The sequence below is a fragment of the Zootoca vivipara genome, chromosome 13, assembly GCF_963506605.1.
Source record: "Zootoca vivipara chromosome 13, rZooViv1.1, whole genome shotgun sequence".
Taxonomy (NCBI): domain Eukaryota; kingdom Metazoa; phylum Chordata; class Lepidosauria; order Squamata; family Lacertidae; genus Zootoca; species Zootoca vivipara.
Genome location: NC_083288.1, coordinates 18,160,523 through 18,185,457, shown reverse-complemented (window position 1 = coordinate 18,185,457; position 24,935 = coordinate 18,160,523). Strand labels below are relative to the sequence as shown.

General features: G+C 46.4%; 1 protein-coding gene across 4 annotated transcripts in view; it reads right to left on the bottom strand.

Annotated features, from left to right (window-relative positions):
- The window catches only part of COL1A1 (collagen type I alpha 1 chain), a 46,962-nt gene extending 39,807 nt beyond the window's left edge, over window positions 1-7,155 (bottom strand). For 2 of the 4 annotated variants that reach the window (XR_009558445.1, XR_009558446.1), the window contains exons 1-8: window positions 6,950-7,155; window positions 4,401-4,586; window positions 3,400-3,437; window positions 3,262-3,297; window positions 2,554-2,646; window positions 2,365-2,436; window positions 1,135-1,179; window positions 15-68 (exon numbers count right to left, since the gene is read on the bottom strand). Coding sequence is in view for 2 of the 4 variants with exons in the window: in XM_035136277.2 (XP_034992168.1) it covers window positions 15-68; window positions 1,135-1,179; window positions 2,365-2,436; window positions 2,554-2,646; window positions 3,262-3,297; window positions 3,400-3,437; window positions 4,401-4,586; window positions 6,950-7,031 (606 nt within the window). In the remaining 2 variants the exon portion in view is untranslated. The remainder of the gene's footprint in view (window positions 1-14; window positions 69-1,134; window positions 1,180-2,364; window positions 2,437-2,553; window positions 2,647-3,261; window positions 3,298-3,399; window positions 3,438-4,400; window positions 4,587-6,949) is intronic. The other 2 variants (XM_035136277.2, XM_035136279.2) reach the window with 1 other exon arrangement.
- Window positions 7,156-24,935: the final 17,780 nt, after the last annotated feature.

Sequence of the window (24,935 nt, the reverse complement as noted above, 5' to 3'; positions counted from 1 at the left end):
CAGATGGTACTCACAGCAGCACCAGGCTCTCCGGGTTCACCAGGGGGACCTTGGAAACCTTGGGGACCCTGGAAGATAAATCAAAGCATCTATGTGAGATGGAAGGCCACGAGCTACTGCACCCCTATTTGTTTTGGACAGACCATGATGGACCACCTGAGTTTTGTCAGCCCCGAGTGCCCCTTTCCTTTCATCTCCACCTTCATGACTTCTGCTCGCGCTGCTCTCCTGGCCTGAAGCAACTTCCTCTTCCCTATGAACCTGCACCCCTCTTGCCCGGCTACAAAGCATCTCTTCTTGAACCATCTTTGTCCTATTCTGGCCTACATCCCACTTTGCCCAACATAGATGCATAAAGGTCAATGACCCAAAGCTCACCAGTGCTGGGAGCTCAACAAAGAAATAGAAACAAGTGTCATTGTGCATGGGCAGAGTGTTCTACAGAATAACTAAATTCTTCATGTATCTTGGATTGGAGTTCAGGACACGTACATTTCCAGCACCTCTCTCTCTCTCTCTCATTCTAAGAGGCAAGGGATACATTACTTTGGTTCCTTTGCCTGACTTCATTGCACACTGTTGGTCTACACACTTTAAGAAGTAACCACCTCGCACATCAGTGTGGAAATGGTTATGTCTTCCATGTCCCCTGCTCTCATCTCTACAGAGTTTCTGTGAATGCCCATGAACATCCAGGCCTGTGGAGTAGTCCTCTCTAGAGAGGACCTTATTTCTTCCATGCAAAGAGGAAAGAAACCTTCTGCCAAAGCAATCTCCTATTCTGTGTCAAGGATAAGTGAATTCTGCGACTCCAGAATTTATACAAATGAAGATTTGCATATAGCCTGCATCATCATCATCATCATCATCATCATCATCATCATTTTCTTGAAAGAGACAAAGATGGCCCAAAATCCTTGCTCTCCAGGGCACTAGAAACCCCACTCATTCCTCCAACCACTGCTCATAGGGCCAAAGGAAAGAACTGGGAATTTCTTGATGGTGAACATTGCCTCAAGTACTGAGGTCCATGCATTTACAATGCACCTCTCTCATCTAAAATCCCAAATGCACAACCCCTTTCTAAAAAGTAATGGGAATTTCTTATTAAGATGGAAGCAAAGCAGTACTTACAGGAGCGCCAGGAGGACCAGGAAGACCGCGGGGACCAGCTGGACCCTACAAACCAAAGTGAGAAGAATCAGTCATGTTCCCCATATTAAATGAAATTGGAGCCATCTTGTCTTGACTCTTGTGGATATCCATTCTCGTACTGCCTTGCTCTAACCATACATTCTTGACCTTTTCTCTGAACTAGGCCTCACTTTGACCTCCACCCACTTTTATGTCATTTCCTAAATTGCTTTTCCTCCATCTCTCTTTAAACAACCATTTCGTCTCTCTTGGTCTAGTGTTCCACATTGATGTTGGTGTATGTCTGTTTTTGTAGTTGCTATATTAGTGGTCAACATGTTTGGATACCTCCCAGCTGAGTGGTGTTGGGCTGCCACCAGATTTAGCCTAAAGTGAAACGTAACACAAAATGGGAGGTTCTTACACAGGAAAAACTTCTGAGAAGTTATGAGAGGCACTCACAAGATTCCTGCAAGACTAATGAAATTTCTTGGTGGGGATTTGCACACCCTTAAGTCCCCTGCTCCTTTTTCAAGACAGATTAACCGGTGTATTTTTAAAGAAAGCAAGTACTAACCCACACTGCTCAGCCATAAACTCCATCCACTGTTCCCCCTAAAATGAGTTTTCACGACTAACTTGCTCCACGGGTTGCGCTGGGAGCTGCGTCCAACCAACTTAGTCTGGATCTAACATTATATAACTAGATGAATCTCAACTCTATGGTGAACACTTAGGACCATAAAAAAATTATCATCGTCATGGAACCCACATTCCATGTCCCTTTTCCTCATGGAAAGAAGCAATGCTATCCCTTAGTTACTCAGCTTTATTAGTGAGATGCCTGCCCAATCAAAAAGAATAAAGTAGAAGAGAAGACTCCCTGGAAAAGACCCTGATGTTGGGAAAGATGGAGGGCACAAGGAGAAGGGGTCGACAGAGGATGAGATGGTTGGACAGTGTTCTCAAAGCCACCAACATGAGTCTGACCAAACTGTGAGAGGCAGTGGAAGACAGGAGTGCCTGGCGTGCTCTGGTCCATGGGGTCACGAAGAGACGGACACGGCTAAACAACTAAACAACAACAACCACCTCCCTATTTGTGGCCTCACCATTCTGTCCTGAGATTAAGGAACCAAGAAGGCTGGAACAGACTCCTTCATTCTACAGTTTTCTCATTTTTCTCCTTCCACACGAAGCTCAAATCCCCCCGAGACTGTCAACACTTACCATTGGGCCAGGAAGAGAAAGGCCACCACCGGATTTTTCATCATAACCGTATCCCATCTGAGGAGCGAAGTTCTGTAAGGGGAGAGGAGGAGGAGGAAGAGAAAAGAGAGAACGTGTTGCTGGGGTTCTTAAAAATGCATCCTCCGTGAATTGTTGGGGGGGGGAGTGATGCAGGCAAACACAACTTACTCCGCCAAGGCCTGGGGGGCCTGGGAGGCCTGGAGGTCCAGGGGGTCCGGGTTGGCCATCTCTGCCATCTCTGCCTGGGGGACCAGGAAGCCCCTGAAAACAAAGAAAGTGGGAAGTCGCAGGTTAGCACTGTGGCAGTATATGGTGCTGAATGCACAAAAATGTATACGTTCCTACAAAAGAGACACAAAACTTTCAGATTCCTGAGTATGCTAAAGCTATCCAATATTAGAAGGCAATATTAGAAGACCAAAACTGGTTTGGAAATTCCTCACACGCCAGCAACATTTGAAGGGGAACCTTCTATTCTCCCACTCCCAAAATATGAACCACTGTGATGCTGTAGTAAATAATGCCAAAATGGCCAAGTCTTTTTGCAACAACTTTGGGATGTTTAGTTAAAAGCTGATGTGAGCTAAAGAAATTCAAATGTTGTTAAAAAGAAGAAGCAAAGGGAGATTTGAATCTCCTTTCTGTAGGTTTTTTTTTGGGGGGGTGTTCTTTTAAACAATCGAAGTAGGCAGAATTTCTTTTGCGTATAGGAATGGAAATTTCAAAATGCGACCAAAGAAGTGTCCCAAATATTTTACGGCTGTCCTAGTCACACACAGCCACTTGCCACCAATTCTTCTGCCATGCTTGCATATTAATTTTACTACATTTCCCCTTTGAACTATTATCAGCCAAAGCTTCGTTATAGATACCTACCCTGTCTCCTTTAGGGCCTCGTTCCCCCTGAGGACCCTGCCAATTAGGAAGATAATAGTGATTAGCTGGTTATCAAACAGAAAAGAAAACTGATGCATCCAAATAAATGGAAGTTAGGGTTACCAAAAGATAATTTACCTCTGCTCCAGTGGCTTCTGGGAAAGGTTCGCTGGTGTCTTCAATACAAAAGGAAAAGGAATATTAAGAACCATCACCCAGAATTTGTGATCATCATCTGGTACCATTGCAATCCCTCCCTTACACCCACAATGCCTTCTGGTCTATCAGAACATCCTTCCCTTAATAAACATTGAATGAAGACCAGGCTTCTTTTCTTGTTGATAAATCTAGGTACATTTAGAGGTTGATAGAAATTGGCAACTCCTATCATTGGCCTAATCAGAATATGTAATGGGCCAATCTGAAGGACCATCCGAATTCACAACATCCAGACTACTTGGGCAATCCTATTTGAAGCGTTGACTTTTCAAAGAAAGGAAATGAAGCCCAATTTCCTCCCGCAATGCACCAATATAGCATCAACTAAAGTTAAGATCCCTGAAAGGTCCTCTCCCAACTCTTCACTCTCTTATCTGGCTCTGCAGAATTTTCTTTGCCAAATTTCTGCAATCTCTCAAGGAAGGAACGGAAATATATGAAACCAGTGGTTTGTTATTGTCGTTTACGATGAAAACAAAACCTCAGGCAACTGAACCAGGAGACAGACGGGTTGATGGATGGATGGATGAGCAGTTAGATAGCACATAGAGGGATGGAAACAATTAAATAGGTGATGGGGCTATAGGTGGATGGATAAATGGATGGGTGATTAGATGGCTGTAGATTGGTAAAAAGAGAAGAGAGGGGAGAAGAGGAGCTAGGTATGTAAACGAATGGATTTTGGTGTACATTAGTAGAAGGTGGATGTTTCGTTTGGGTAGATGGGTGAATGAGTAAAATTAGAATAGATATAATGAGCAAATATTTTTGCAGGCAGGCAGTTTCTCCAGGAGATTGATTGGAGTATGCTTAAATGGAATGGTGGCGGGGGGACTGAGTGACCGTGGAGGGATGGAACTGTAGGCAATACTGATGGCATAAGTGGATGGAAGAAGAGTAGGTAAAGTCAGTATCCATACCAGGGCAAACAGGGCAGCATTCTCCAAAGCGGATCTCGGGATTTGGGCAGTCAGTTGTGTCGTCACAGATCACCTCGTCGCAAAGGATTTTGCCGCTGTCGCACACGCAGATCTGGCAGGGCATTGGTTTCCAAACATCTCGGTCACTGTACGTTACTCCGTCCTGTATGCAGCTTCCAGATGGAACTAAAGAAGGAGGTGAAACAAGAAATGAGGTGGGCGGGGGAAGAAGGGAAGGGTCCTTTGGGAGCCAGCAGTGTTGGCAGGATGGCTAAACCTAGGAACCAAGGTGCAAACATGTGAACCTCTGACAACGGATCGATCTGGAGGAGCGCATACATTTCTTTAAAAAAATAAAATTGTTTCCGATGGCTGGCTTCCCTTCCCTGCTCCTCCTGCTCTCCACTTAACGCTCTAAGGAAACCCTCATCTGCTTTTCATCAAGCAAACTCTATGACACAGGAAACGAGCCAGCCTCACAATAACTCTTTCCAGTTGCTTTGGAATTTAAACAAAACTTCTGGCCGCTTGTTGCATCCAACTTGGTAACCTCAATGTTCTGAGCTGAAGCCAAGCCAAACACAGAAAGGAGAAAGAAATCCGCAGCCTTCTAAGAAGCAAAGGAGATAAAGAGGAGAGAGAGAGAGAGAGAGAGAGACTGAGGAATTTGGACTGGAGGAGGACCCGCATAGGGGAAGAAATTGCATCCCACTGATGGCGTGCGGCCTTGGGAAATCAGCTCCACTGCAAACAATTTTGGTAGGATGAGGAGTCAGCAGGTGTGGATCATGATAGGGCAGGCTCACGAGGCCTCCCACCTTGGCTGAAATCCGAAGCCAGCTTGTTCAGAAACAAGGAGTTTGGTAGCACCGTGGATGTTAACTGTGGAGCATACCTAAGCTAAGGATGGTACCAAGAGATATGACCAAGGACGAATGCTGGAGAAGAAGTAAGAATTTGTTTTTCTAGCACATCTTGATTTTGTTTTTTAAATGAGGGACCGTGCATTTTTATAAACTATTTCCTCCTTTTAAAATTAAGCACTGGACCGTTGAGTTTTCTGCAAAAATAAAAAAAATCAACAGATACTGGACAGGGAGGGAGAAAGAAAACCCGCTATTCTGGGGAAAAGTAAAGGGGGGAGGAGAGATAAAAGAGTCAAGGAGCTTTGGGAACATGAAACTCATGTTGGATAATGCCCTCCTGGGATGCTGCAGGAAAACTTCCCATCCACCACTAGATGGCAGCAAAACTTCCATAATTGGAGTGAAGAATATACAACACACAAAAAAAATGTTGCTTGCTTGATGGTAAATTGATTTCCCTCCGGTGAGGAGTTGTTTACCAATCCTATTCAGTTGTCGACCTCGGAAATACAGTCCCTTTGATCATTGCTGACCCATTTTAAGGCCACTCCCCACAACCCCACCCCTGGACGAGTCTATAGAAGAATGCCAAGGAGAAGCGAGTCCCTTGATGGCCAGTAGATGTCGCCATTGGACTTGGTCAACGAGCAAAAGTGATTCCCTCCAATCCTTTACCATCCAAAAGGCTTTGTCTATGAAGTGATGTCTAGACTCCTGCGCTTTATAAGTTGCTGAAACATTTTCCTTATGAATCACCCTGAAACTTCTCTCTCTCCCCCCCCCCCTTAATATTTTCCTGATGGCTTTTGCAGACTTCTTCGACAAGGCAGGGAAAACAGCTTTGTCCTCTCCTCCTCTCCTCCCTCTCAACCGCTTGGCTTTCCAAGAACGCACAATGAGTTTTCCATCATTTGCCATGCTCCCCTTTCCTGCCCCCCCTCCAGTGACAACCCTCTCGCAGTTCCCGCCCCGCTTTCCTGAACTTGGCAAGCCAGTGCAGAGATTCTAATTGATCCAACTTGTTATCTGGCCCCAAGGGACATGTTAAGAGAAAAGAGGGAGGGAGAGGGGGGGAGAGACCAAAGGAAACACGCCCAAGGCTATGCACAGCTGGCTAAGTTTGCTTTTAGAAGAGTGGCTTGTTTTCTCCATAGAGCACTTTCAGGAGAAATCTGCGGGGTGCGAGAGATACCTTCTTTTTCAGTCCCTTAAGCCTTCCTCCCCACATTGCCTGCATGCCAACTCCTGGAGGCTTGGAAAGGTCACAAACATGTGTTGACCTTTCTCAACTTTTTTTAAAAAATTCTTTTTAAAGGAACCTTTAAAACGAACCTTTCTTCGCCTGGTCTTATAGCTACATCTCTCAAGCCACCGCAACACGCTGCGAGTATTACAACCACACAGGGGAAGCACAGATTGCAAAATCACAACTCGGCTGCCACCGCCCCTCTCCCCGACTTCGGCGAACCGCTCGTTAGAAACGGTTCGGTGCTTACTGTCTTTTGCACTTCTGGGGTTCTGGGTGGCGCAAGGGGGGGTGGAAATAGTTTTGCATTCAACAGAAAGAGATGGGGGAAAGAAAATATAGGGGCAAGTACCCCCCCCAATCCATAGGACTACAATAAAAAAGCTGTCATTTAGCATGTATACACTGTGCGAGAGAACACCAGATGAAGTACTTACAGTCTTCTTCGCCTTGACCTTTGGTGAGTAGAACAGTTGCTGCTATCAAAAGCAGTAACCGGGAATCCACAAAGCTGAACATGTCTAAATATTAGACATGAAGACTCTTTGTATCCTTGGTTCTGCTTTAGTGTCCAGTCATACAGGGATGGTCTGGTTTATGTAGTTCCACTCCAGACCCCAGCAGAAACTTCCTACTGACTCTGTCAAGTTTTTAGCCTCCCTTTTTATACGGTCCAGTGTCCCAGAGGTGGATCCCTTCTTCGCTTGCTTCTGAGTGCTGAGGGGGGGATCTTGGGCCAGCCCCTCAGCCAATCAGAGGAGCCCAGCCTGCCCCCAAGGCGCACACAGACACGCAGGCACACACACACACACACACACACGCACCCACTCCCAAAAAGTGGAGGAGCGAAGCCAAGCCCCTTTCTAACCAATCACAAAAAGAATGGACCCCGCCAGCCTCTCTTCCAGAAAACCAGTGGATCTTCTGGGTTGTCAGTACGTTCTGCAGGAAGAGGGAGGAATGTAATGGGGTATGAATTGAAGGGTGCTTATGCATGTGTGTGTATGCGGACTGGGGGAGTTAAAAGAAAAGTGGGAGCAGACTGGTTTGAAGAATAAGAGTTACAGGAGTATTAGGAAGAAAAAAAGCTGAATATTAGGAGGCATGCAAGATCAGGTAGTAGTGAGATGGAACTTGCAGGTTTGTGCATGACTTAGCAGCGCACCTGTGAAGGTGAGGCACCAGAGGGAGATATAGAGCAAAGGGTGTATTTCTTTGTCCTTGTTTTTTTTTCTCCTCCAAGTACAGAAAAAGCAAAACTTTGAGGATCCTGCAAACTTCCTCTGAATGCGATCTGATCCTTGCTACGTTGCTGCTTGCTTTAATGTTATATCCATCCTTTCTCTCGCTGCCCTGTCCTCTTTCTCGCTATCCTTTCAAAAATAATTGCCGCTTAATTTCATATACACACCTTTAAAGTGTATATAGTAGCTTGGAGAGCGTCCTATTTAAAAAAGAGAGAGAGAGAAGGGAGCTTGAAATGATCCATAAAGGGCGAAAAGAAAAGAAGCAAATAGGCAAAATCGCAGGGGAAAGGAATATCTCTGCATCTCCGCAACTCCCTCTGGGTTCAGAGGATCTGCACAGAATTTCCTGACCGTCGAACCTTCCCCTGTTCCTTTTCTACACCATATGCATATGGGGACTCTATAGGTGAATCACAGTACACCTGAGATTCTGTGCTAGGAAACATTTGCTTATGACTGCTTGAAAAGAGGAAAGTTCTGGAGTTGGTCTTGTTTACAACCCCAACGCAAAACATATCTTGCTTGGAAATTCCATAGAAAAACCGGTGGGATTTAACTTGCATGCAGTGCAAAAACTAATGGAGCGATGGGTTACGATCACAGGTAGTTCAGGGTTGAGGTCGGGTGTCTCAAAGTATCAGGGTTTTGGCTTTCCATTTTTGACCACCCTCCCCGTGGAAAGGGGAAAAAAGGAAGGCTACCTGTGCATGAGTGTCACTGTGTAAGATGGCTTACCCACACAACTTCACCATGAAGTTGTTATAGTAAGAGTGCCACGCTTTTTAACATTTGAAAAATAGAAAAAGTGCCGGCACTGAGTACCCCCAGGAAAAAATTCACTGGGCTTACCTATATTCATGGCTGCCTGTCTTTTAGGATGTGTAACAGAGCAGGGCAGTTTTCACATGTGCATATAGCAGGATGAAACACATTGTTAAAACCATACAAAGTTGTTGTTTTTCCCATTGTACACAATGTTACCCGTGTTCCAAACTGGTCCTTTATTTATACTGGTGTGAAAGAGAGAGAGAGAGAGAGAGAGAGAGAGAGAGAGAGAGAGAGAGAGAGAGAGAGAGAGAGAGAGAGAGAAAATCACAATATTTCTCTTTCTATCCCAATCTGGAACCTCAGCAAGACTTCCCTAAGAGTATCCCAAACCTTTGATCAATAAAAATGACTCCCTCAAACTTTCCACCACTTATTTCACAAAAGGTTTGAATGATCAAACCCATCAGATCCCAGTTGCAAAGATGCTTTGCTGTTGTGACTCAAATAAAAGCATTTCAGGAAGCTCAGGGAAAAATCCAAAGGCAGATTTACTCCTTCTCCCTGATGGACCTCAAGGGCATTTTTCTTTTTCTTAAAAAAATAATAATGGCAAACTTCCATGACTGTTCGAAAGCGTGAAGAGCCACGTTGGTCGGAAAAAGAAGCAGGCATCGTGACAACAGCACACAAGATACCGTGGAGTTTTTAGAAGCTGTAATTACCGCTGCATATAAACGTGTGCGTATGCATGCATTTATGTTTTAACAGGCCAACCTCTCAACTTCTGGGTTTTGAAATAAGGACCAAGAAGATTCCAAAGGGAAGGCATCCCAAGGCAAACACCGGACACCATGAGAAAGAGAGCAAACTTTTCCCGGAGGAATAAAAAATGCAGAGAGAAATGTCATTGTGTGACTTTGTCCTTGGAAGAATGGAGAGGCAGCGGGATTTGGGTTCTGTGCTTCTTTGCGGTTTTAAGATTTTAAATGCATCTATTCCATAAAACAGGAACATTCTGGAATGAGTTAACGCGCGCCTAATGATCACGATGGCAGCAGAATGGATCTTAGCAGCAGAGACAGACAAATCTCTCCAATTTCTGCTCATTTCCCCAATCTTAAATTTGGTTCGCCCTATTTCTGCCCCAGTTCATGAATTTTTCATTCAAAATTTCGCTGCAAAGTTTCGCGACAAATCATGAAAAAATTGTTAGAGCTTTAGTGCACCTTCCCCCTAATGAATACACATTTGCAAGCAGTTCCACCATGTATAACGCAACAGTTGTACGTCACTTTGACCAGTATTTGCATTTATATGCGCATGCTCTCCGAACATATGCATTTTCGGAGATGTATTTTGACTGCATTGCAAAATTCAGTGGAGAGCAGATTTTGGAAGGATTTGGCGTATTGTTTTGGGAAGTGTGAATCGGGTGGGCTCACAAGGCAAACCGCATGCCCCCCACACACACATCAAGCAAATCCCGTAGAAACATGGCATACAGCAGAAATGCAGGGATCAAATCAACCTTTGAAGTTGGAATCAAAGACTATGGCAAGGAGAGGGGCTTGCTCTGAATCACACTGGGTTCCTGCAGAGCCTGGGAGACCCCAGAGGGCAGCCTCTGCCATTTCCTCCTTAGGGACAGGAGGAGACCACCAGCGCTTCCTATTTGCCAAGGGTCTACTTGTAGATGTGGCACTGGGCAGGGAGGGGGGACTGCCAAGGAGAAGGCAGAAGCATGGGTCAATGCATTCCTTGGAGGCTGGATCAACTAACTGTGTGGATCCTTCCACTCTGGCCCTCATGAATGGGCCAGCCTGGTCAGGATCCCTTGAACCAACTGTAAACAAGGATGGACCAACAGATTAGAATATATTTTAGAGATTGTCAAGTGCAGTGTCTGTGGGATGTGATCCACGAGAAGCAGTCAAGTACAACATCCCTTGAAATGCTAGAGAAGACAAGCGAGGGAATGTTTGGTCCAGCCAGTCAAAACTGCCTGATCCTCCTGGCTGGAGCATCCTTCCTTTTCCACGTGATGGAAGGTGAGTGTGGCCTTACCTGTCCAGGTAACAAAAGGACAAGTCACACAGCACACTTCCTCTTTTTTGGACTTCCTTCTTCGTTTGACCAGCTTTCAGCCAGAACTGCTCTGCTAGCTCTCACTGAGATTATTCCCCCATATGGGGCAGGGCCACATGTACATATTTGTAACTAGGTCTGCCTTCAGGAATCCAACTGTGAACTGATGTGTGTAAAATTCTTTTATTGACTTTGAATAAGGTTGCGGCGTCTTTATTCTTTTAAGAGGGATTCAAGGGAGCTTACCAGGAACGTACAATTCAATCTGAGAGAGACTGAATTGTATAATAGTGAGAGGCCCACATGAGCCTGCAACCAGCTATCTGCTGTGCATGTAAGAAAGGGGAATGTTACTCTGCTACATGAAGGAACTTGCTAGTGCAAGTTAGGAAGGATATTAATAAACAATATATCCTCTCCTGCCACCCTGAATATTTCCACAGTGGCTCCCAAATTTGACTCCCTTACCCAAGACCAGGTGAAAATTGCTGAGGGTCTTGGCGGACAACTTAATGTTTCCCCTCCACACCTGTGCCTTGCTTGTGCTCTCTCCTTAAGGACCCCCCCCTCTTTCCTGCAGCTTCCTTCTTTCCCATGCATAGACACACACGCCCCCCCCTCCTTTCAAGAATCTCATCAGCTTCTTTACCCTGCTTGGGACCTTCCCCCATCGAGCAGTCAGCCATGGCTTTGTTCCTACAAGGAAGGCAGAGCCTCCTACTTCTGTAACTTCCATGGAGCACTAGAATGAAACTCATAGACCACTGGTGGTCCAAGGACCACACTTTAGAAACCTCCCATCATTGACCTTCAACCGGTGGAATTACCACCTGGTTTCAGGTAGATCCACACCAGCAGTACTGCTGCCATTCCCTGTTCTCCTTTTAAAAATGATTTTCTTTGCTGCTGCTTGTTAAGGAAAGAGGCTGGATGCAAAGGAGGAGGGAAGACACGCACATTGTCTGCGCAAGGGGATAATACGGGTACCATTGCGCATCCACGACTGCATAATGAAAAAAGCATCAGAAAACTGGGGAGAGGAGAGTTAGGGCGGTGAATGGAAAGTGATTCTCATGCCATAGTTTGCGATTAAAGGAGGACCACAACTCTGGAAAAGGCCACAAATCTAAATAACGCTCCTAGACGATGGCTTCAGCCGCGCAGGTAGTGAGTGTGGGGCCCTGCAGATATTGTTAGACTACTACTCCCATCATCCCTGACTATTGGCCATGCCGGCCAGGGCTAATGGGAACTGTAGCCCAGCCACTTCTAACTACTACTGCATTGAATGAGGGAGATGGAGCGCGCATGTGGACTTAAATGCCCTTGATGGTTGCAACTCATGTGACCTACTTCCAGGCAGTGAAACTGGATGCAGTAGCATGAGGGCAATGAATAATAATAATAATAATAATAATAATAATAATAATAACAACATATTTATTTATACCCTGCCCATCTGGCTAGGTTTCTCCAGCCACTCTGGGGAAATGAAGAGTCGTAGCGCCGTGTGGATCCGATGATCTCCCTGGGTCAAAAAGGAGATTTACAGGCTGCCACAGTTGACAGCGTTGGCATCGCATGTGTGTGGAAAGATCCATCCCCATTTCCACCACCTCTTGAGACACTGGCAAATGCCCAGCCCAGCCTTGCCACCCTCTGCAGGCGGGCCTCGAATAACAACGAATAACAACGATGCAAAAAATCGATCGCTTTGTATTCCTCACCCCTTTGCTCTGCGGAAAACTCTTCTCTTCCAGATTGCACTAAAAATGAAATAATTTTTTTAAAAAACATTTCTGCGTTTCCACTTTCAGATCCACGTATATTCTTCTCGACTCAAAGGGGACACGTCAGAAGCGGAGCCGTGAAACTTTCTGCGCAGGCGTCCTGGCTCTGCGTGTGTTTAATAGGCTGCAATTAAATGCACACAGAGGTTCCACCAAAGCAACGAAAGAAACCTCCCTCCACCCCCTTCAGCAACGCAGATGCAAAAAAATTCCACGGGCTTTGATTGACTGTTGCAATGCACACATTGCGGGAGACACCTCCTTTCCTCCTCCTCCTCCTCCCTTCTATCCTTACTTTTTGGATGCTTAAAAAAGCTGGATGCTTTCCAGAACGAAGATGTGTCTTTAATTTTAATTTTTTTTGCAGCATGACCAAAAAGAAAAGAATCCCATCGTGTGTGTAAAGAGAGAATGAGAAGGATTGGGGGGGGGATGAGGCTGGGCTAAGAAGGGGGAGAGACGCCACCTCATCACTTGGAGTTCGCAGTTTAGGCTCAGGAATGCGATGGGTTTGCCTGGGGTTGGGGTGGGGGGTGGAGAGAAGAGAATGCACTGGGAGAGAAAGAGGGAAAAAGGAAAAGGAATAGCCATCCTCTCATTTAGGAAGGGAGAGACACAGACAGACAGAAAGCGCAATGCAGTGGCTGCTGCTTGCCTTTGTGGCCGGGGTCTCCCCATGAAGAAATCTTCAGATGTCTTCTCAATGGCTTCTTAACAACTGACCCCCATCTATGTACCTCCAATGCAAAACCTCCTGGGAGCCTACAGGTTTCAATTAGCATTTCATGGGGGGAAACCAGGCTTTTGTACTTTTTAAAATGCTACTTTGGAACAGCTCACCACAGGTGGCACTGGGACATGGAGCACAGGGTCCAGGCTATGCCAGTTGCATTTCCATCGAAATGCATGTGCACAGCAGCCATGGCGATAGGCTGAAAAACCAAACAACCCAGGAATGGAGCATTCTGAACAGGAGCAGCCCCACGTTGCCCAGATTCGCTGCAGGTCCCACTTTTAAGGCTTAAGGCTGGCTGATGGAGTGTCAAGATGGCTGCTTAGATTCCAGCCATAGCAGCCAACTCCTAGGGGCCGAGGTCCCTTCGCCCCCCTCCCAATAAAATATTTGAGAGGGTCAAGAACCCCTCAAAGTTGCCAGGCAAAGTTGCCCAATATTTTACAGTCATACCTCGGTTTAAGTATTTTCAGTTTAAGTACTCCTCAGACCCGTCTGGAACGGATTAATCCACTTTCCATTACTTTCAATGGGAAAGTTCACTTCAGGTTAAGTACGCTTCAGGTTAAGTATGGACTTCCGGAACCAATTACACTCATACCTCGGGTTAAGTACGCTTCAGGTCTGGAACCTATTAATCCACTTTCCATTACCTCGGTTTATGAACACAATTGGTTCCAGAAGTCTGTTCATAAACTGAAGCGTTCATAAACTGAAGCGAACTTTCCCATTGAAAGTAATGGAAAGTGAATTAATCCATTCCAGATGGGTCCGCAGCGTTCGTAAACCAAAAATTCGTAAACCGAGGTGTTCATAAACCGAGGTTCCACTGTACTTTCAATGGGAAAGTTCGCTTCAGGTTTAGTACGCTTCAGTTTATGTAATCCACGGACCGTCTGGAACAGATTAATCGACTTTCCATTACTTTCAATGGGAAAGTTCGCTTCAGGTTAAGTACGCTTCAAGTTAAGTATAGACTTCCGGAACCAATTGTGTTTGTAAACCGAGGTACTACTGTATTCAAGTTGGCACCCCTGATTCCAGCTAAAAAGCTGCAATATAGTGCACACTTTGCTCAATGCACGTTAAATAGTAGAAAACCAGAGCAGCTATTTCCCAGGTGATGGAATCACGGTTGTTGCTTCTCCTCCATAGTGCTCTGCGTATGTTCAAAGTGCCTCTCACACAACCTCTGGTGAAATGTGAAGTTTATGCCGCTATAAAGCCCAGCGCCCTGGCACAGAGGAAGCCAAACCTCACAAATGGGAGTCTTTAGCATATGTGCCGCCGGGGTGCAAAGATCCACCCAGCGCCCCCAATTTTTTTAGCCCCCAAATTAACTTTTGGCCCCCAAATTAGCCCCCAAATTAACTTTTATTATGCTTATGTCAGACACCACGCTTACGCCTTATCTCTTGCTTACGAAAGAAGGGAGGAAAAATAAACTTTTTTATTTGCTCATTTCTTTACAATACAATTATATTCGGTGAGGCAGACAAGCGCCACTGCTGGCGCGGCTCGTCTTTGGTAAATGAGTGCACAAAGTCAAAAGCCCTTTAGTGAAACAGTAGGTATACATTTCAGTAATACCTAGGTATATATGTATTTTGATTTTCTAGCTTCATCAAAATTATTTATTATTTCATAACAGGTAGGTAGTTAAAAGCTTAGGTGGCTTCAGCGGTGGGTGCCTGGTGCCCAACAAAATTTGGCACCTGGGTGCCCTGCACCCCTTACACCCCTGGGTAAAGATGGCCCTTTTCACAAATGAGGCATATGGAAGTTGCGCTCCACTTAAGTGTCCTGCAGCAGCCAAGAATATGTAAAAGCTCCATTTCCTAAAGTCGTTTTTACGTAGTGTGGTGTAGTGGTTGGAGTGCCGGATTAACCAACCTGGCTTCAAATGTCCACCTAGCCATGAAGCTCACTGGGTTTTCATGGCAATAATGTGTGGAGGGTAGAAGAGAATCATAGAATTGTAGAGTTGGAAGGGACCCCTGAGGGTCATCTAGTCCAACCCCCTGCAATGCAGGAATCTCAGCTAAAGCATCCATGGCAGATGGCCATCCAACCTCTGCTTAGAAACCTCCAAGGAAGGAGAGTTCACCACCTCCCGAGGGAGACCGTTCCACTGTCGAACAGTTCTTACTGACGGAAAGTTTTTCTCCTTTCTTGTAACTTGAATCCGTTGTTTTGTGTCCTACCCTCTGGAGCCGGAGAAAACGAGCTTGCTCCATTCTGCATGTGACAGCCCTTTAGATATTTGAATATCTGTATCATATGTCACCCCAATCTCCTCTTTACCAGGCTAAACATATCCATTTTCCTCAACCGTTCCTCATAAGGCTTGGTTTCCAAAACGCTTTATCATCTTGGTCGCCCTCCTCTGCACACATTCCAGCTTGAGAACATTCTTCTTAAATTGTGGCGCTCAGAACTGGACACAGTATTCCAGGTGTATGCCACTTTGAACTCCTTGCAGGAAAGGCATGATATAAATGTAATAATGAACCTCCCGCTTGGACTACTGCAATGCGCTCTACGTGGGGCTACCTTTGAAGGTGACCCGGAAACTGCAATTAATCCAGAATGCGGCAGCTAGACTGGTGACTGGGAGTGGCCGCCGAGACCACATAACACCGGTCCTAAGAGACCTACATTGGCTCCCAGTACGTTTCCGAGCACAATTCAAAGTGTTGCCGTTGACCTTTAAAGCCCTAAACGGCCTCAGTCCTATGTACCCGAAGGAGCGTCTCCACCCCCATTGTTCAGCCCGGACACTGAGATCCAGCGCCGAGGGCCTTCTGGCGGTTCCCTCACTGTGAGAAGCAAAGCTACAGGGAACCAGGCAGAGGGCCTTCTCAGTAGTGGCGCCCGCCCTGTGGAATGCCCTTCCATCGGAGGTCAAGGAGATATACAACTACCTGACATTTAGAAAACACCTAAAGGCAGCCCTGTTTAGGGAAGTTTTTAATCTGTGATATTTTAATGTATTTTGGTATTTGTTGGAAGCCGCCCAGAGTGGCGGGGGAAACCCAGCCAGATGGGCGGGGTATAAATAAATAATAATAATAATGATGAATAAATGTGATTTTTCTCTTTCTAAATGTGCAGGTTCTGGTCTCTAAAGCCTTTCTTCATAATCTTGTAGAGTTGGAAGGGACCCCGAGGGTCATCCAATCCAACCCCCTGCCTGGAATCTCATGGGGAAATCTTTGTGGATGTAGGCTGGACTTCCCCCAAGATACTCTGATATCTGAGGACCAAACTACAAAAAACACCCGGTGTTTAAACAAGCACCTTTAACTGGCGTTGCACCACAATTTTGGGGGAGTGCTGCTGAAAATCGCCCCTAACCTGGCTGCTTTTTGCCCCTGAAGGTGCTGTTTGGTGCACATTCCAGATAAGACCCATGGCTGCTTTCTCTCCAAAAATAAAAAAGGAGCAGACGAAGCACACTTCGTTAATCAGTCCCATGCAGCTTGGACCTCAGCGTGGGCCTTGGAGCTGGTCAGAATTTTGCTGGCTTTCTCAGCCGAGTCTCAGTTATGAATCAGAATTACTCAACTACTCGCCCCCTGTAAATTGTGCAGCTATCAACCACTTCCCTCCCGCAGTTCCCCAATTGCTGTTGCACTAATGTCCTGTTCATGGCACCTGGTTGAACCCAGGGCCGGCTCTAGCTAGACCCTCGGTGGCGTGGTGCGCCAGGGCGCTGGGGCGGTAGGCAGGGCGCCACGCGGAAACCATGCTGCACCCTGCGAGGGTGGGGGCACCGGAGCGATCTCCGCCCCTCAGCGCCAGGGCGGCCGACCTGCTTGAGACTGCCCTGGTTGAACTCTTTTATCTTTACAGCCCTTGTATCATACCCTCCAACATTTCTCCAGTGAAAATGGGGGTCGTCCTACCATATCCTCCAACATTTCTCTGATGGCTTCTGTAAATCTGGGACTTTTCCTGGATAACAGAGACACTTGGAGGGTCTGTTGTATGTTGTGTCATAAGACGATGCAACACACACACACACACACACATATATAACCATATACAGTGTGTGTGTGTGTGTGTGTGGTTTTTCGAATTAAATTTTTACAGAGATATCATAAAAACAAGATTCCAAGGAATACCCTGGACTTCCATCCTCCCCTTTGTGGGTCCTATTGTTAATCATTTCCTCCTGCATCTTTTATGATGATCCAAATCTTCTACATCTCTATTTGTGTCCAGAATTCACCCTTAAATACAAGTGTTATTCCAATCCTACTAACGATTTTTTAACTGTTTACAATGGTTTTCAAGGTAAGTTATCAATTTACCCCATTCCTTATTAAAATTTTGATCTTCCTGATTTCCGATTCTTCCGGTCATTTTAGCTATTTCAGCATAGTCCATCAACTTCATCTGCCATTCTTCTCTGGTAGGAAAATGCAACTTTTTCATCCCATCATCATCATCATCATCATCATCATCATAACAATATATTATTTATGCCCCACTCATCTGGCTGGGTTTCCCCAGCCACTCTGGGCGGCTTCCAACAAAATATTAAAAAACAATGGTCTGTTAAACATTAAAAGCTTCCCTAAACAGGGCTGCCTTCAGATGTCTCCTTGTGTTCCTCAGGTCTGTTTTTTTAAAGAGAGAGAGAAGAAAATGCACTCTTCTGTGCTCCTCACGTTCTTGACCACTGAGAAGTCCAGGATTTAATTTCCTTTGGATAAGACATATCTGTTTGTTTACAAATATGCGAGGGGAGCAGTTTGGGAACTGGGAAGGAAGCCTGGATTTCTCAGCCAGCTCCCAATTCTGTCCAACTCTGACTGGCTTGCTTCTCTCCATCCCTTCCTCTGCTCTTATAATATCACATACCAGAGGTGGAGAGGGGAGAGTTTAAGGCCATTAAGGCCCATTAAAGTCCTTCTGTTAACATTCCTGATAACCCACCATCTTTTCTTGGCAAAAGTGATAAACTCATGCATGTTAACTGAGGCAGCCCAAACTTGTAACGTCTTATGTGTGCACTTGTTTACATGTCTGCCCACTCTCTTAGATACTGAATACATTCTTCTCCTTCTTCTTCTTCTTCTTCTTCTTCTTCTTCTTCTTCTTCTTCTTCTTCTTCTTCTTCTTCTTCTTCTTCTTCTTTGTATTTTTATGTCTTATTCTTTTAAATATTTAGATATATGAAAGATGTGCCTTGTGGACACATGCAAGATACTCAAGAGTTATAAATAAGAAATCTCTGCGCTTCTCCTGATAGGAAATAATGAACCAGGAGGTTCTGTAAAGGAAAAGTAGAGCTGCTTGTCATCAGCATATTGCGGGTGGCGCAGTGGTCTAAACCACTGAGCCTCTTGGGCTTACCGATCAGAAGGTCGGCGGTTCGAATCCCCGGGACAGGGTGAGCTCCCATTGCTCTGTCCCAGCTCCTGCCAACCTAGCAGTTCGAAAACACACCAGTGCAAGTAGATAAATAGGTACCGCTGCAGCGGGGAGGTAAATGGTGTTTCTGTGCGCTCTGGTTTCCGTCATGATGTTCCGTTGCACCAGGAGTGGTTTAGTCATGCTGGCCCCATGAGCCAGAAAGCTGTCTGTGGACAAACGCCGGATCCTTCAGCCTGAAAGCGAGATGGGCGCCGCAACCCCATAGTCGCCTTTGACTGGACTTAACCCTTCCCGGAGTCCTTTACCTTTTACCTTTACCTTTATATTGCTGACAATGTACTCCAACGCAGGAAGCTTTTGCCCAATGTGGGGCTCGAGCTCACGACCCTGGGCTTAAGAGTCTCATGCTCTATCGGCTGAGCTATGCCTTGAATATTGGACAAGCTAGCCAATGTTTTTTGTTTCATGTATATTTACCCTTGGGGAAAGACTGGTCATAGATGGCAAGACTCTCCACCATAGCCTTCCAAGTTCTTCTTCCTTGGGCAGATCTGGCAACAGGAAGAAGAACTGGCTACATTAAATGCTTAGAGTGCATTGTCATAAGCCAGGAGGGTGGGGGTTCATTTAATAATAAGGGCTAGGGAAGCCAATTGGCATCACGACCACAGCCCATGGAAGTAAAATAAAAAAATTCCTTCAGTAGCACCTTAAAGACCAACTAAGTTTTTATTTTGGTATGAGCTTTCGTGTGCATGCACACTTCTTCAGATACAGTGAAATGGAAGTTTCCAGGCACTTATGTAGAGAAGGGGTGGGGAGGGGTGGGGATGGGGAGGGGGGATCACTCAGAAGGGTGGTGGAAATGGGTGATTGACTGACTGATAGCTGTTGATGACCGCAAACGACTGCAAATGGTTTTGCATGAAAAAGCAAGGGTTGAGATGGCTGAAGATCGCTTATCATGTATAATGAGATAAGAACCCGATATCTTATCTCATTATACATGATAAGCGATCTTCAGCCATCTCAACCCTTGCTTTTTCATGCAAAACCATTTGCAGTCGTTTGCGGTCATCAACAGCTATCAGTCAGTCAATCACCCATTTCCACCACCCTTCTGAGTGATCCCCCCTCCCCATCCCCACCCCTCCCCACCCCTTCTCTACATAAGTGCCTGGAAACTTCCATTTCACTGTATCTGAAGAAGTGTGCATGCACACGAAAGCTCATACCAAAATAAAAACTTAGTTGGTCTTTAAGGTGCTACTGAAGGAATTTTTTTATTTTACTTCGATCCAGACCAACACGGCTACCTACCTGTAAACAGCCCATGGAGAACGTGATTATCCCCACAAAAATCACCTTCCTCCGCAGCAATGAGACGTACCTTTCAAAAGCTCCCATTGGTACACAAAACAACAGTAAAATTGGCATGGAACCACATAGCAAGAAAATTGTTTTAACTGAAACTTCCTTGGTGCCAGGTAGATGTCTCTGGGCAAAGTATTCCCTAATGAGGTCGCCAGCACAGAAATGGCCCTGTTCCCAATTCCCACGTTCCCATACACCAGAGATGGAGCGCCCAGAAAACAGCCCCCTCAACACGATCTTAAGAGCCAAGCAGACATTTTGCACGCACATTTGTACATGAGTAGGAGGCGGGTGGCGCTGTGGTCTAAACCACTGAGCCTAGGGCTTGCCGATCGGAAGGTCAGCAGTTGGAATCCCCGCGACGGGTTGAGCTCCCGTTGCTCGGTCCCAGCTCCTGCCAACCTAGCAGTTCAAAAGCACATCAAAGTGCAAGTAGATAAATAGGTACCGCTACAGCGGGAAGGTAAACGGCGTTTCTGTGCGCTGCTTTGGTTCGCCAGAAGTGGCTTTGTCATGCTGGCCACATGACCTGGAAGCTGTACGCCGGCTCCCTCGGCCAATAACGCGAGATGAGCGCCGCAACCCCAGAGTCGGTCACAACTGGACCTAATGGTCAGGGGTCCCTTTACCTAGGCCTCCTTCACACTAATGTTGAACGTGCCAAGTTATGGCTAGTGGGCACACCATTGCTGGCAACAGAGCTAACACGACAGTGTTAATTTCAGACAATTTATATACCAATTGATTGTAGGGGGGGGGGGGCGGACTCAGAAACTGGTTTGCAATGAATATAAAACAACCCATATGGTTCACTTCATTTTATCAGTGTTCCACCACTGCCTCATGACTGCTTCCGCTGTGTGGAATTCTCTCGTCTTAATCTTGGCTCTTTCCAGTGTTAATTCTCCTGGAAATGACTTGGCTCTTCCCACTATTAACTGGACTAGGTTTTATTGTTAATTTTTGTTCAGTTACGGATTCGTAATTTTTTAAAATTAAAGATATATATTTTATTTGTGATTTTCACAAAATACAAAGGCAGAGTCAACATCATCAACAAGGTACGCTTCCACGAGGACAGAGGCCTTGGCAGTCCGATGCCTCGCGCCATAGCATGGCATGTGTTGAGGGAGGTGCGGTTTCACATGTTCATGGATGTTAGAAACACTGCCGGATTTAGGTTTGATGAGGACCTAAGCTACTGAGGGTAATGGGGCCCTTTATATGTCCAGCTGTCCTTTGTCAACAACAAATTGTCGCTGTTTTTTGTCTTGAATATAAGCTATATGGTAATGTATGGACCTAATAGTTATCTAAAGGCATTTGCACATGTTGCCATGCAACCAGTCCATGCAGAATGGAGGCACCCTATATATAGAAATGAACAAACCAGTGATATTTTAGGGAGCAGGCGAGCAGGCAGGGCCCATGACTTACATCATAGGAGCCTACACAACACAAAACACTGTTGCTGTATTGTATGTAGGCTTTATTTTGTTTGTTTTTTACTTATACTTTGGAAATGTACATCCAGGTTTTTTTCTTTAATTTTTTGGGGGGCCCCTAATAATAATAATAATAATTATTTATACATACATACATACATACATACATACATACATACATACATACATACATACCCTGCCCATCTGGCTGAGCCTCCCCAGCCACTCTGGGCGGCTCCCAATTGAATATTAAAACAATACAGCATTATTGAGTGGGGCCCTAAGCTATAGCTTATTTAGCTTATACATAACTCCGGCGCTGGTAAGAAAACCAGACCATTCCTGTCCCATCCTCTTGCGCTTCTCTCCGTTGGTTCATCTTCTGCTCTGCTGAAAGCCTTTGGTGTTTTGGAGGTGGAAAAATGAGATGCACATAGAGGAATAGGTAAAATGGTAAAGGTAAAGGACCCCTGGACAGTTAAGTCCAGTCAAAGGCGACTATGGGGTTGCGGTGCTCATCTCGCTTTTAGGCCGAGGGAGCTGGCGTTTGTTCACAGACAGCATTCCAGGTCGTTTGGCCAGCATGACTAAACTGCTTCTGGTGCGACAGGACACCGTGACGGAAATCAGAGCGCACGGAAATGCCATTTACCTTCCTACCACAGCGGTACCTATTTATCTACTTGCATTGGCGTCAGGGGCATAGGAAGAGGGGGGTGATGGGAGCGTGCCGCCCCCGGCAGCGTGATCCCAATTATCTTGGTGGGGTGCCATCGTGGCTGCCCCCCACCTGCGCTGGGTGCCCCTTTGGGCGGTGCACCCCGTCCCTGGGACACACACCAGCCCCAGCCCCGCCTGCTCTCCGCCACTGAGTGGCATGCTTTCGAACTGCTAGGTTGGCAGGAGCTGGGACAGAGCAATGGGAGCTCACTTCACCGCAGGGATTCAAACTGCCGACCTTCCGATCGGCAAGTCCAAGAAGTTCAGTGGTTTACACCACAGCGTCACCCGGGTCCAATGAATATATTTAGAATGGGGAAGGGGACCTCCAACCTCCCCCCTATGTGTTCATTAGATCATCCATGGGGGGCTCCTCGCAGAATGCACGTAGGCCTTTCCTGTACCCATTCATTGTACCGAACAACTGAGCATATGGCAAGAGCTCGCGTTTCAGGGCCAAGGCAACAGTCCTGAGGAAACCCTTAAAATCTGGGTTGCTCCAGCCATCGCTGTCTCTGACAGGGCCACTTGTGTGAGTGCCTTGCATTTCTACGACTCAGCCTGGGGCGGGGGGGGGGGAGAGAGAAAGAGACGAACAAAACTGGGTTAGTTGAATTCGGCTCACAAGGAAGGAAACATTTGCAGAGATATGAAGAGTTTCCAAGTGGCAACAGAATGGAGCGCTAGAGATTATATATATATATCCTAGCGCGAAAGGGGGGGAGGGGAGAAAGTTGATTTAATGCAACCCATGTGTTCCGCAGTGTTGAATCCAGTTAACAGATCCCAGATGCCCTTTATCTGCTCCAGTTTTGTCTTCAGGGGGAAAGAGGGGACACATCCCAGAGTTGCCTCTGACTGAGTTTGTTCAGAGCTTGTGTCTCTCCCTGCCCTGGCAGGCTGGCCTAGCAACCTGTCTCATGGGGTGGGGTGGGGTGGGGTGGGGGTCCTACTGACCGTCAAAGCTAGTCAGCTTTGCCCACTTGTGGGAGGTCGTCCCCACTCTGCCAGGGGTCTCGTGGAGATGTTACAGAGAGGGTGGCTGGCATATAGAATCATAGAATCATAGAGTTGGAAGAGACCACAAGGGCCATCCAGTCCAACCCCCTGCCAAGCAGGAAACACCATCAAAGCATTCTTGACATATGCCTGTCAAGCATCTGCTTAAAGACCTCCAAAGAAGGAGACTCCACCACACTCCTTGGTAGCAAATTCCACTGCCGAACAGCTCTTACTGTCAGGAAGTTCTTCCTAATGTTTAGGTGGAATCTTCTTTCTTGAAGTTTGAATCCATTGCTCCGTGTCCGCTTCTCTGGAGCAGCAGAAAACAATCTTTCTCCCTCCTCCATATGACATCCTTTCATATATTTGAACATGGCTATCATATCACCCCTTAACCTTCTCTTCTCCAGGCTAAACATACCCAGCTCCCCAAGCCAGGGGTCCCCAAACTACGGCCCCCGGGCCGGATGCGGCCCAATTGGCCTCCCAATCCGGCCCGCGACGACCCCCGCCGCCCGCTGCCGCCGCCCGCTCTTACAGCGCGCGGCGCGGTGGCGATCTTCAAAATCGGCCAAAAATAGCTGAAAATCCTTTGTGCACATGCGTATGGGCCTCTCCCGACCCAGAAGAGGTCATTTCCGATGCACTTCCGGGTCGGGGGAGGCCCATACGCATGCGCACAAGCGATTTTCGGCGATTTTTTCCCGATCATGTGCGTGTGCACATGCGCACGGGCGCACACTCCCGCGCCCTCCGGCCCGCTGCGCGCGCACTCCCCTGCCCTCCGGCCCGAAGCCCAGTAAGTCTGGGGACCCCTGCCCTAAGCCGTTCCTCATAGGGCATTGTTTCCAGGCCTTTGACCATTTTGGTTGCCCTCTTCTGGACACGTTCCAGCTTGTCAGCATCCTTCTTGAACTGTGGTGCCCAGAACTGGACACAGTACTCCAGGTCAGGTCTGACCAGAGCAGGATACAGTGGTACTATTACTTCCCTTGATCTAGATGCTATACTCCTATTGATGCAGCCCAGAATTGCATTGGCTTTTTTAGCTGCTGCATCACACTGTGAAATATCCTCCGACATTTCTCTGACGAAAATGGGGACGTTCTATTCCAAAGTAATAACAATAATAATTTTATTATTTATACCCCAACCCACCTGACTGGGTCGCCCAAGACACTCTGGGTGGCTTCCAACGTATGTTAAAAAATAATAATAATAATCAAACATTTAAAAACATCAGATGTCTTCAAAAGGTTGTTCAGTCACTTATCTCCTTGGTTCACAGAGGTTGCATAACTTCATAACCTCCAACAATCTCCGATGAAAACAGGGACGTCCTAAGGAAAAGCGGGACATTCCGGGATCAAATCAGAAACCGGGGCGGCTTCTGTAAACCTGCGACTGTTCCTGGAAAATAGGGACACTTGGAGGGTCTGTTAAATGGCTCAGGAACACAGTGCTTCAGGGGCCACTTTGTGGTGGCTCCCTGCTTATAGAATGCTCTCCCCAGGGAGGCTTACCTGGGGCCTTCATTACCTATCTTTAGGTGCCATGCAAAAACATTCCTGTTCTCCCAAGCCTTTGGCTAATGAAATGATTGGTGGCCTTTAAAACTGGGGGAGGGGGATTGTTTTATGTTTTATTTGTTATTACGTCTTGCATTTTTAAATTTTTTTATTTTGCTTTTATATTGCAAACTGCCCCGTGGTCCTCAGATGAAGGGCAGTGTATAAATTTAATAAATAACTTCAGATTAAAACCTTTGCCTGTCCTGCAATTCTCTGTCCCAAAGCAGGTCAGCCGAAATCCCCTCCCCAGCCACCTCTATCTGCTGACTGTCTCTTTCTTGTGATCCCTCCCGTTCAGTAGGA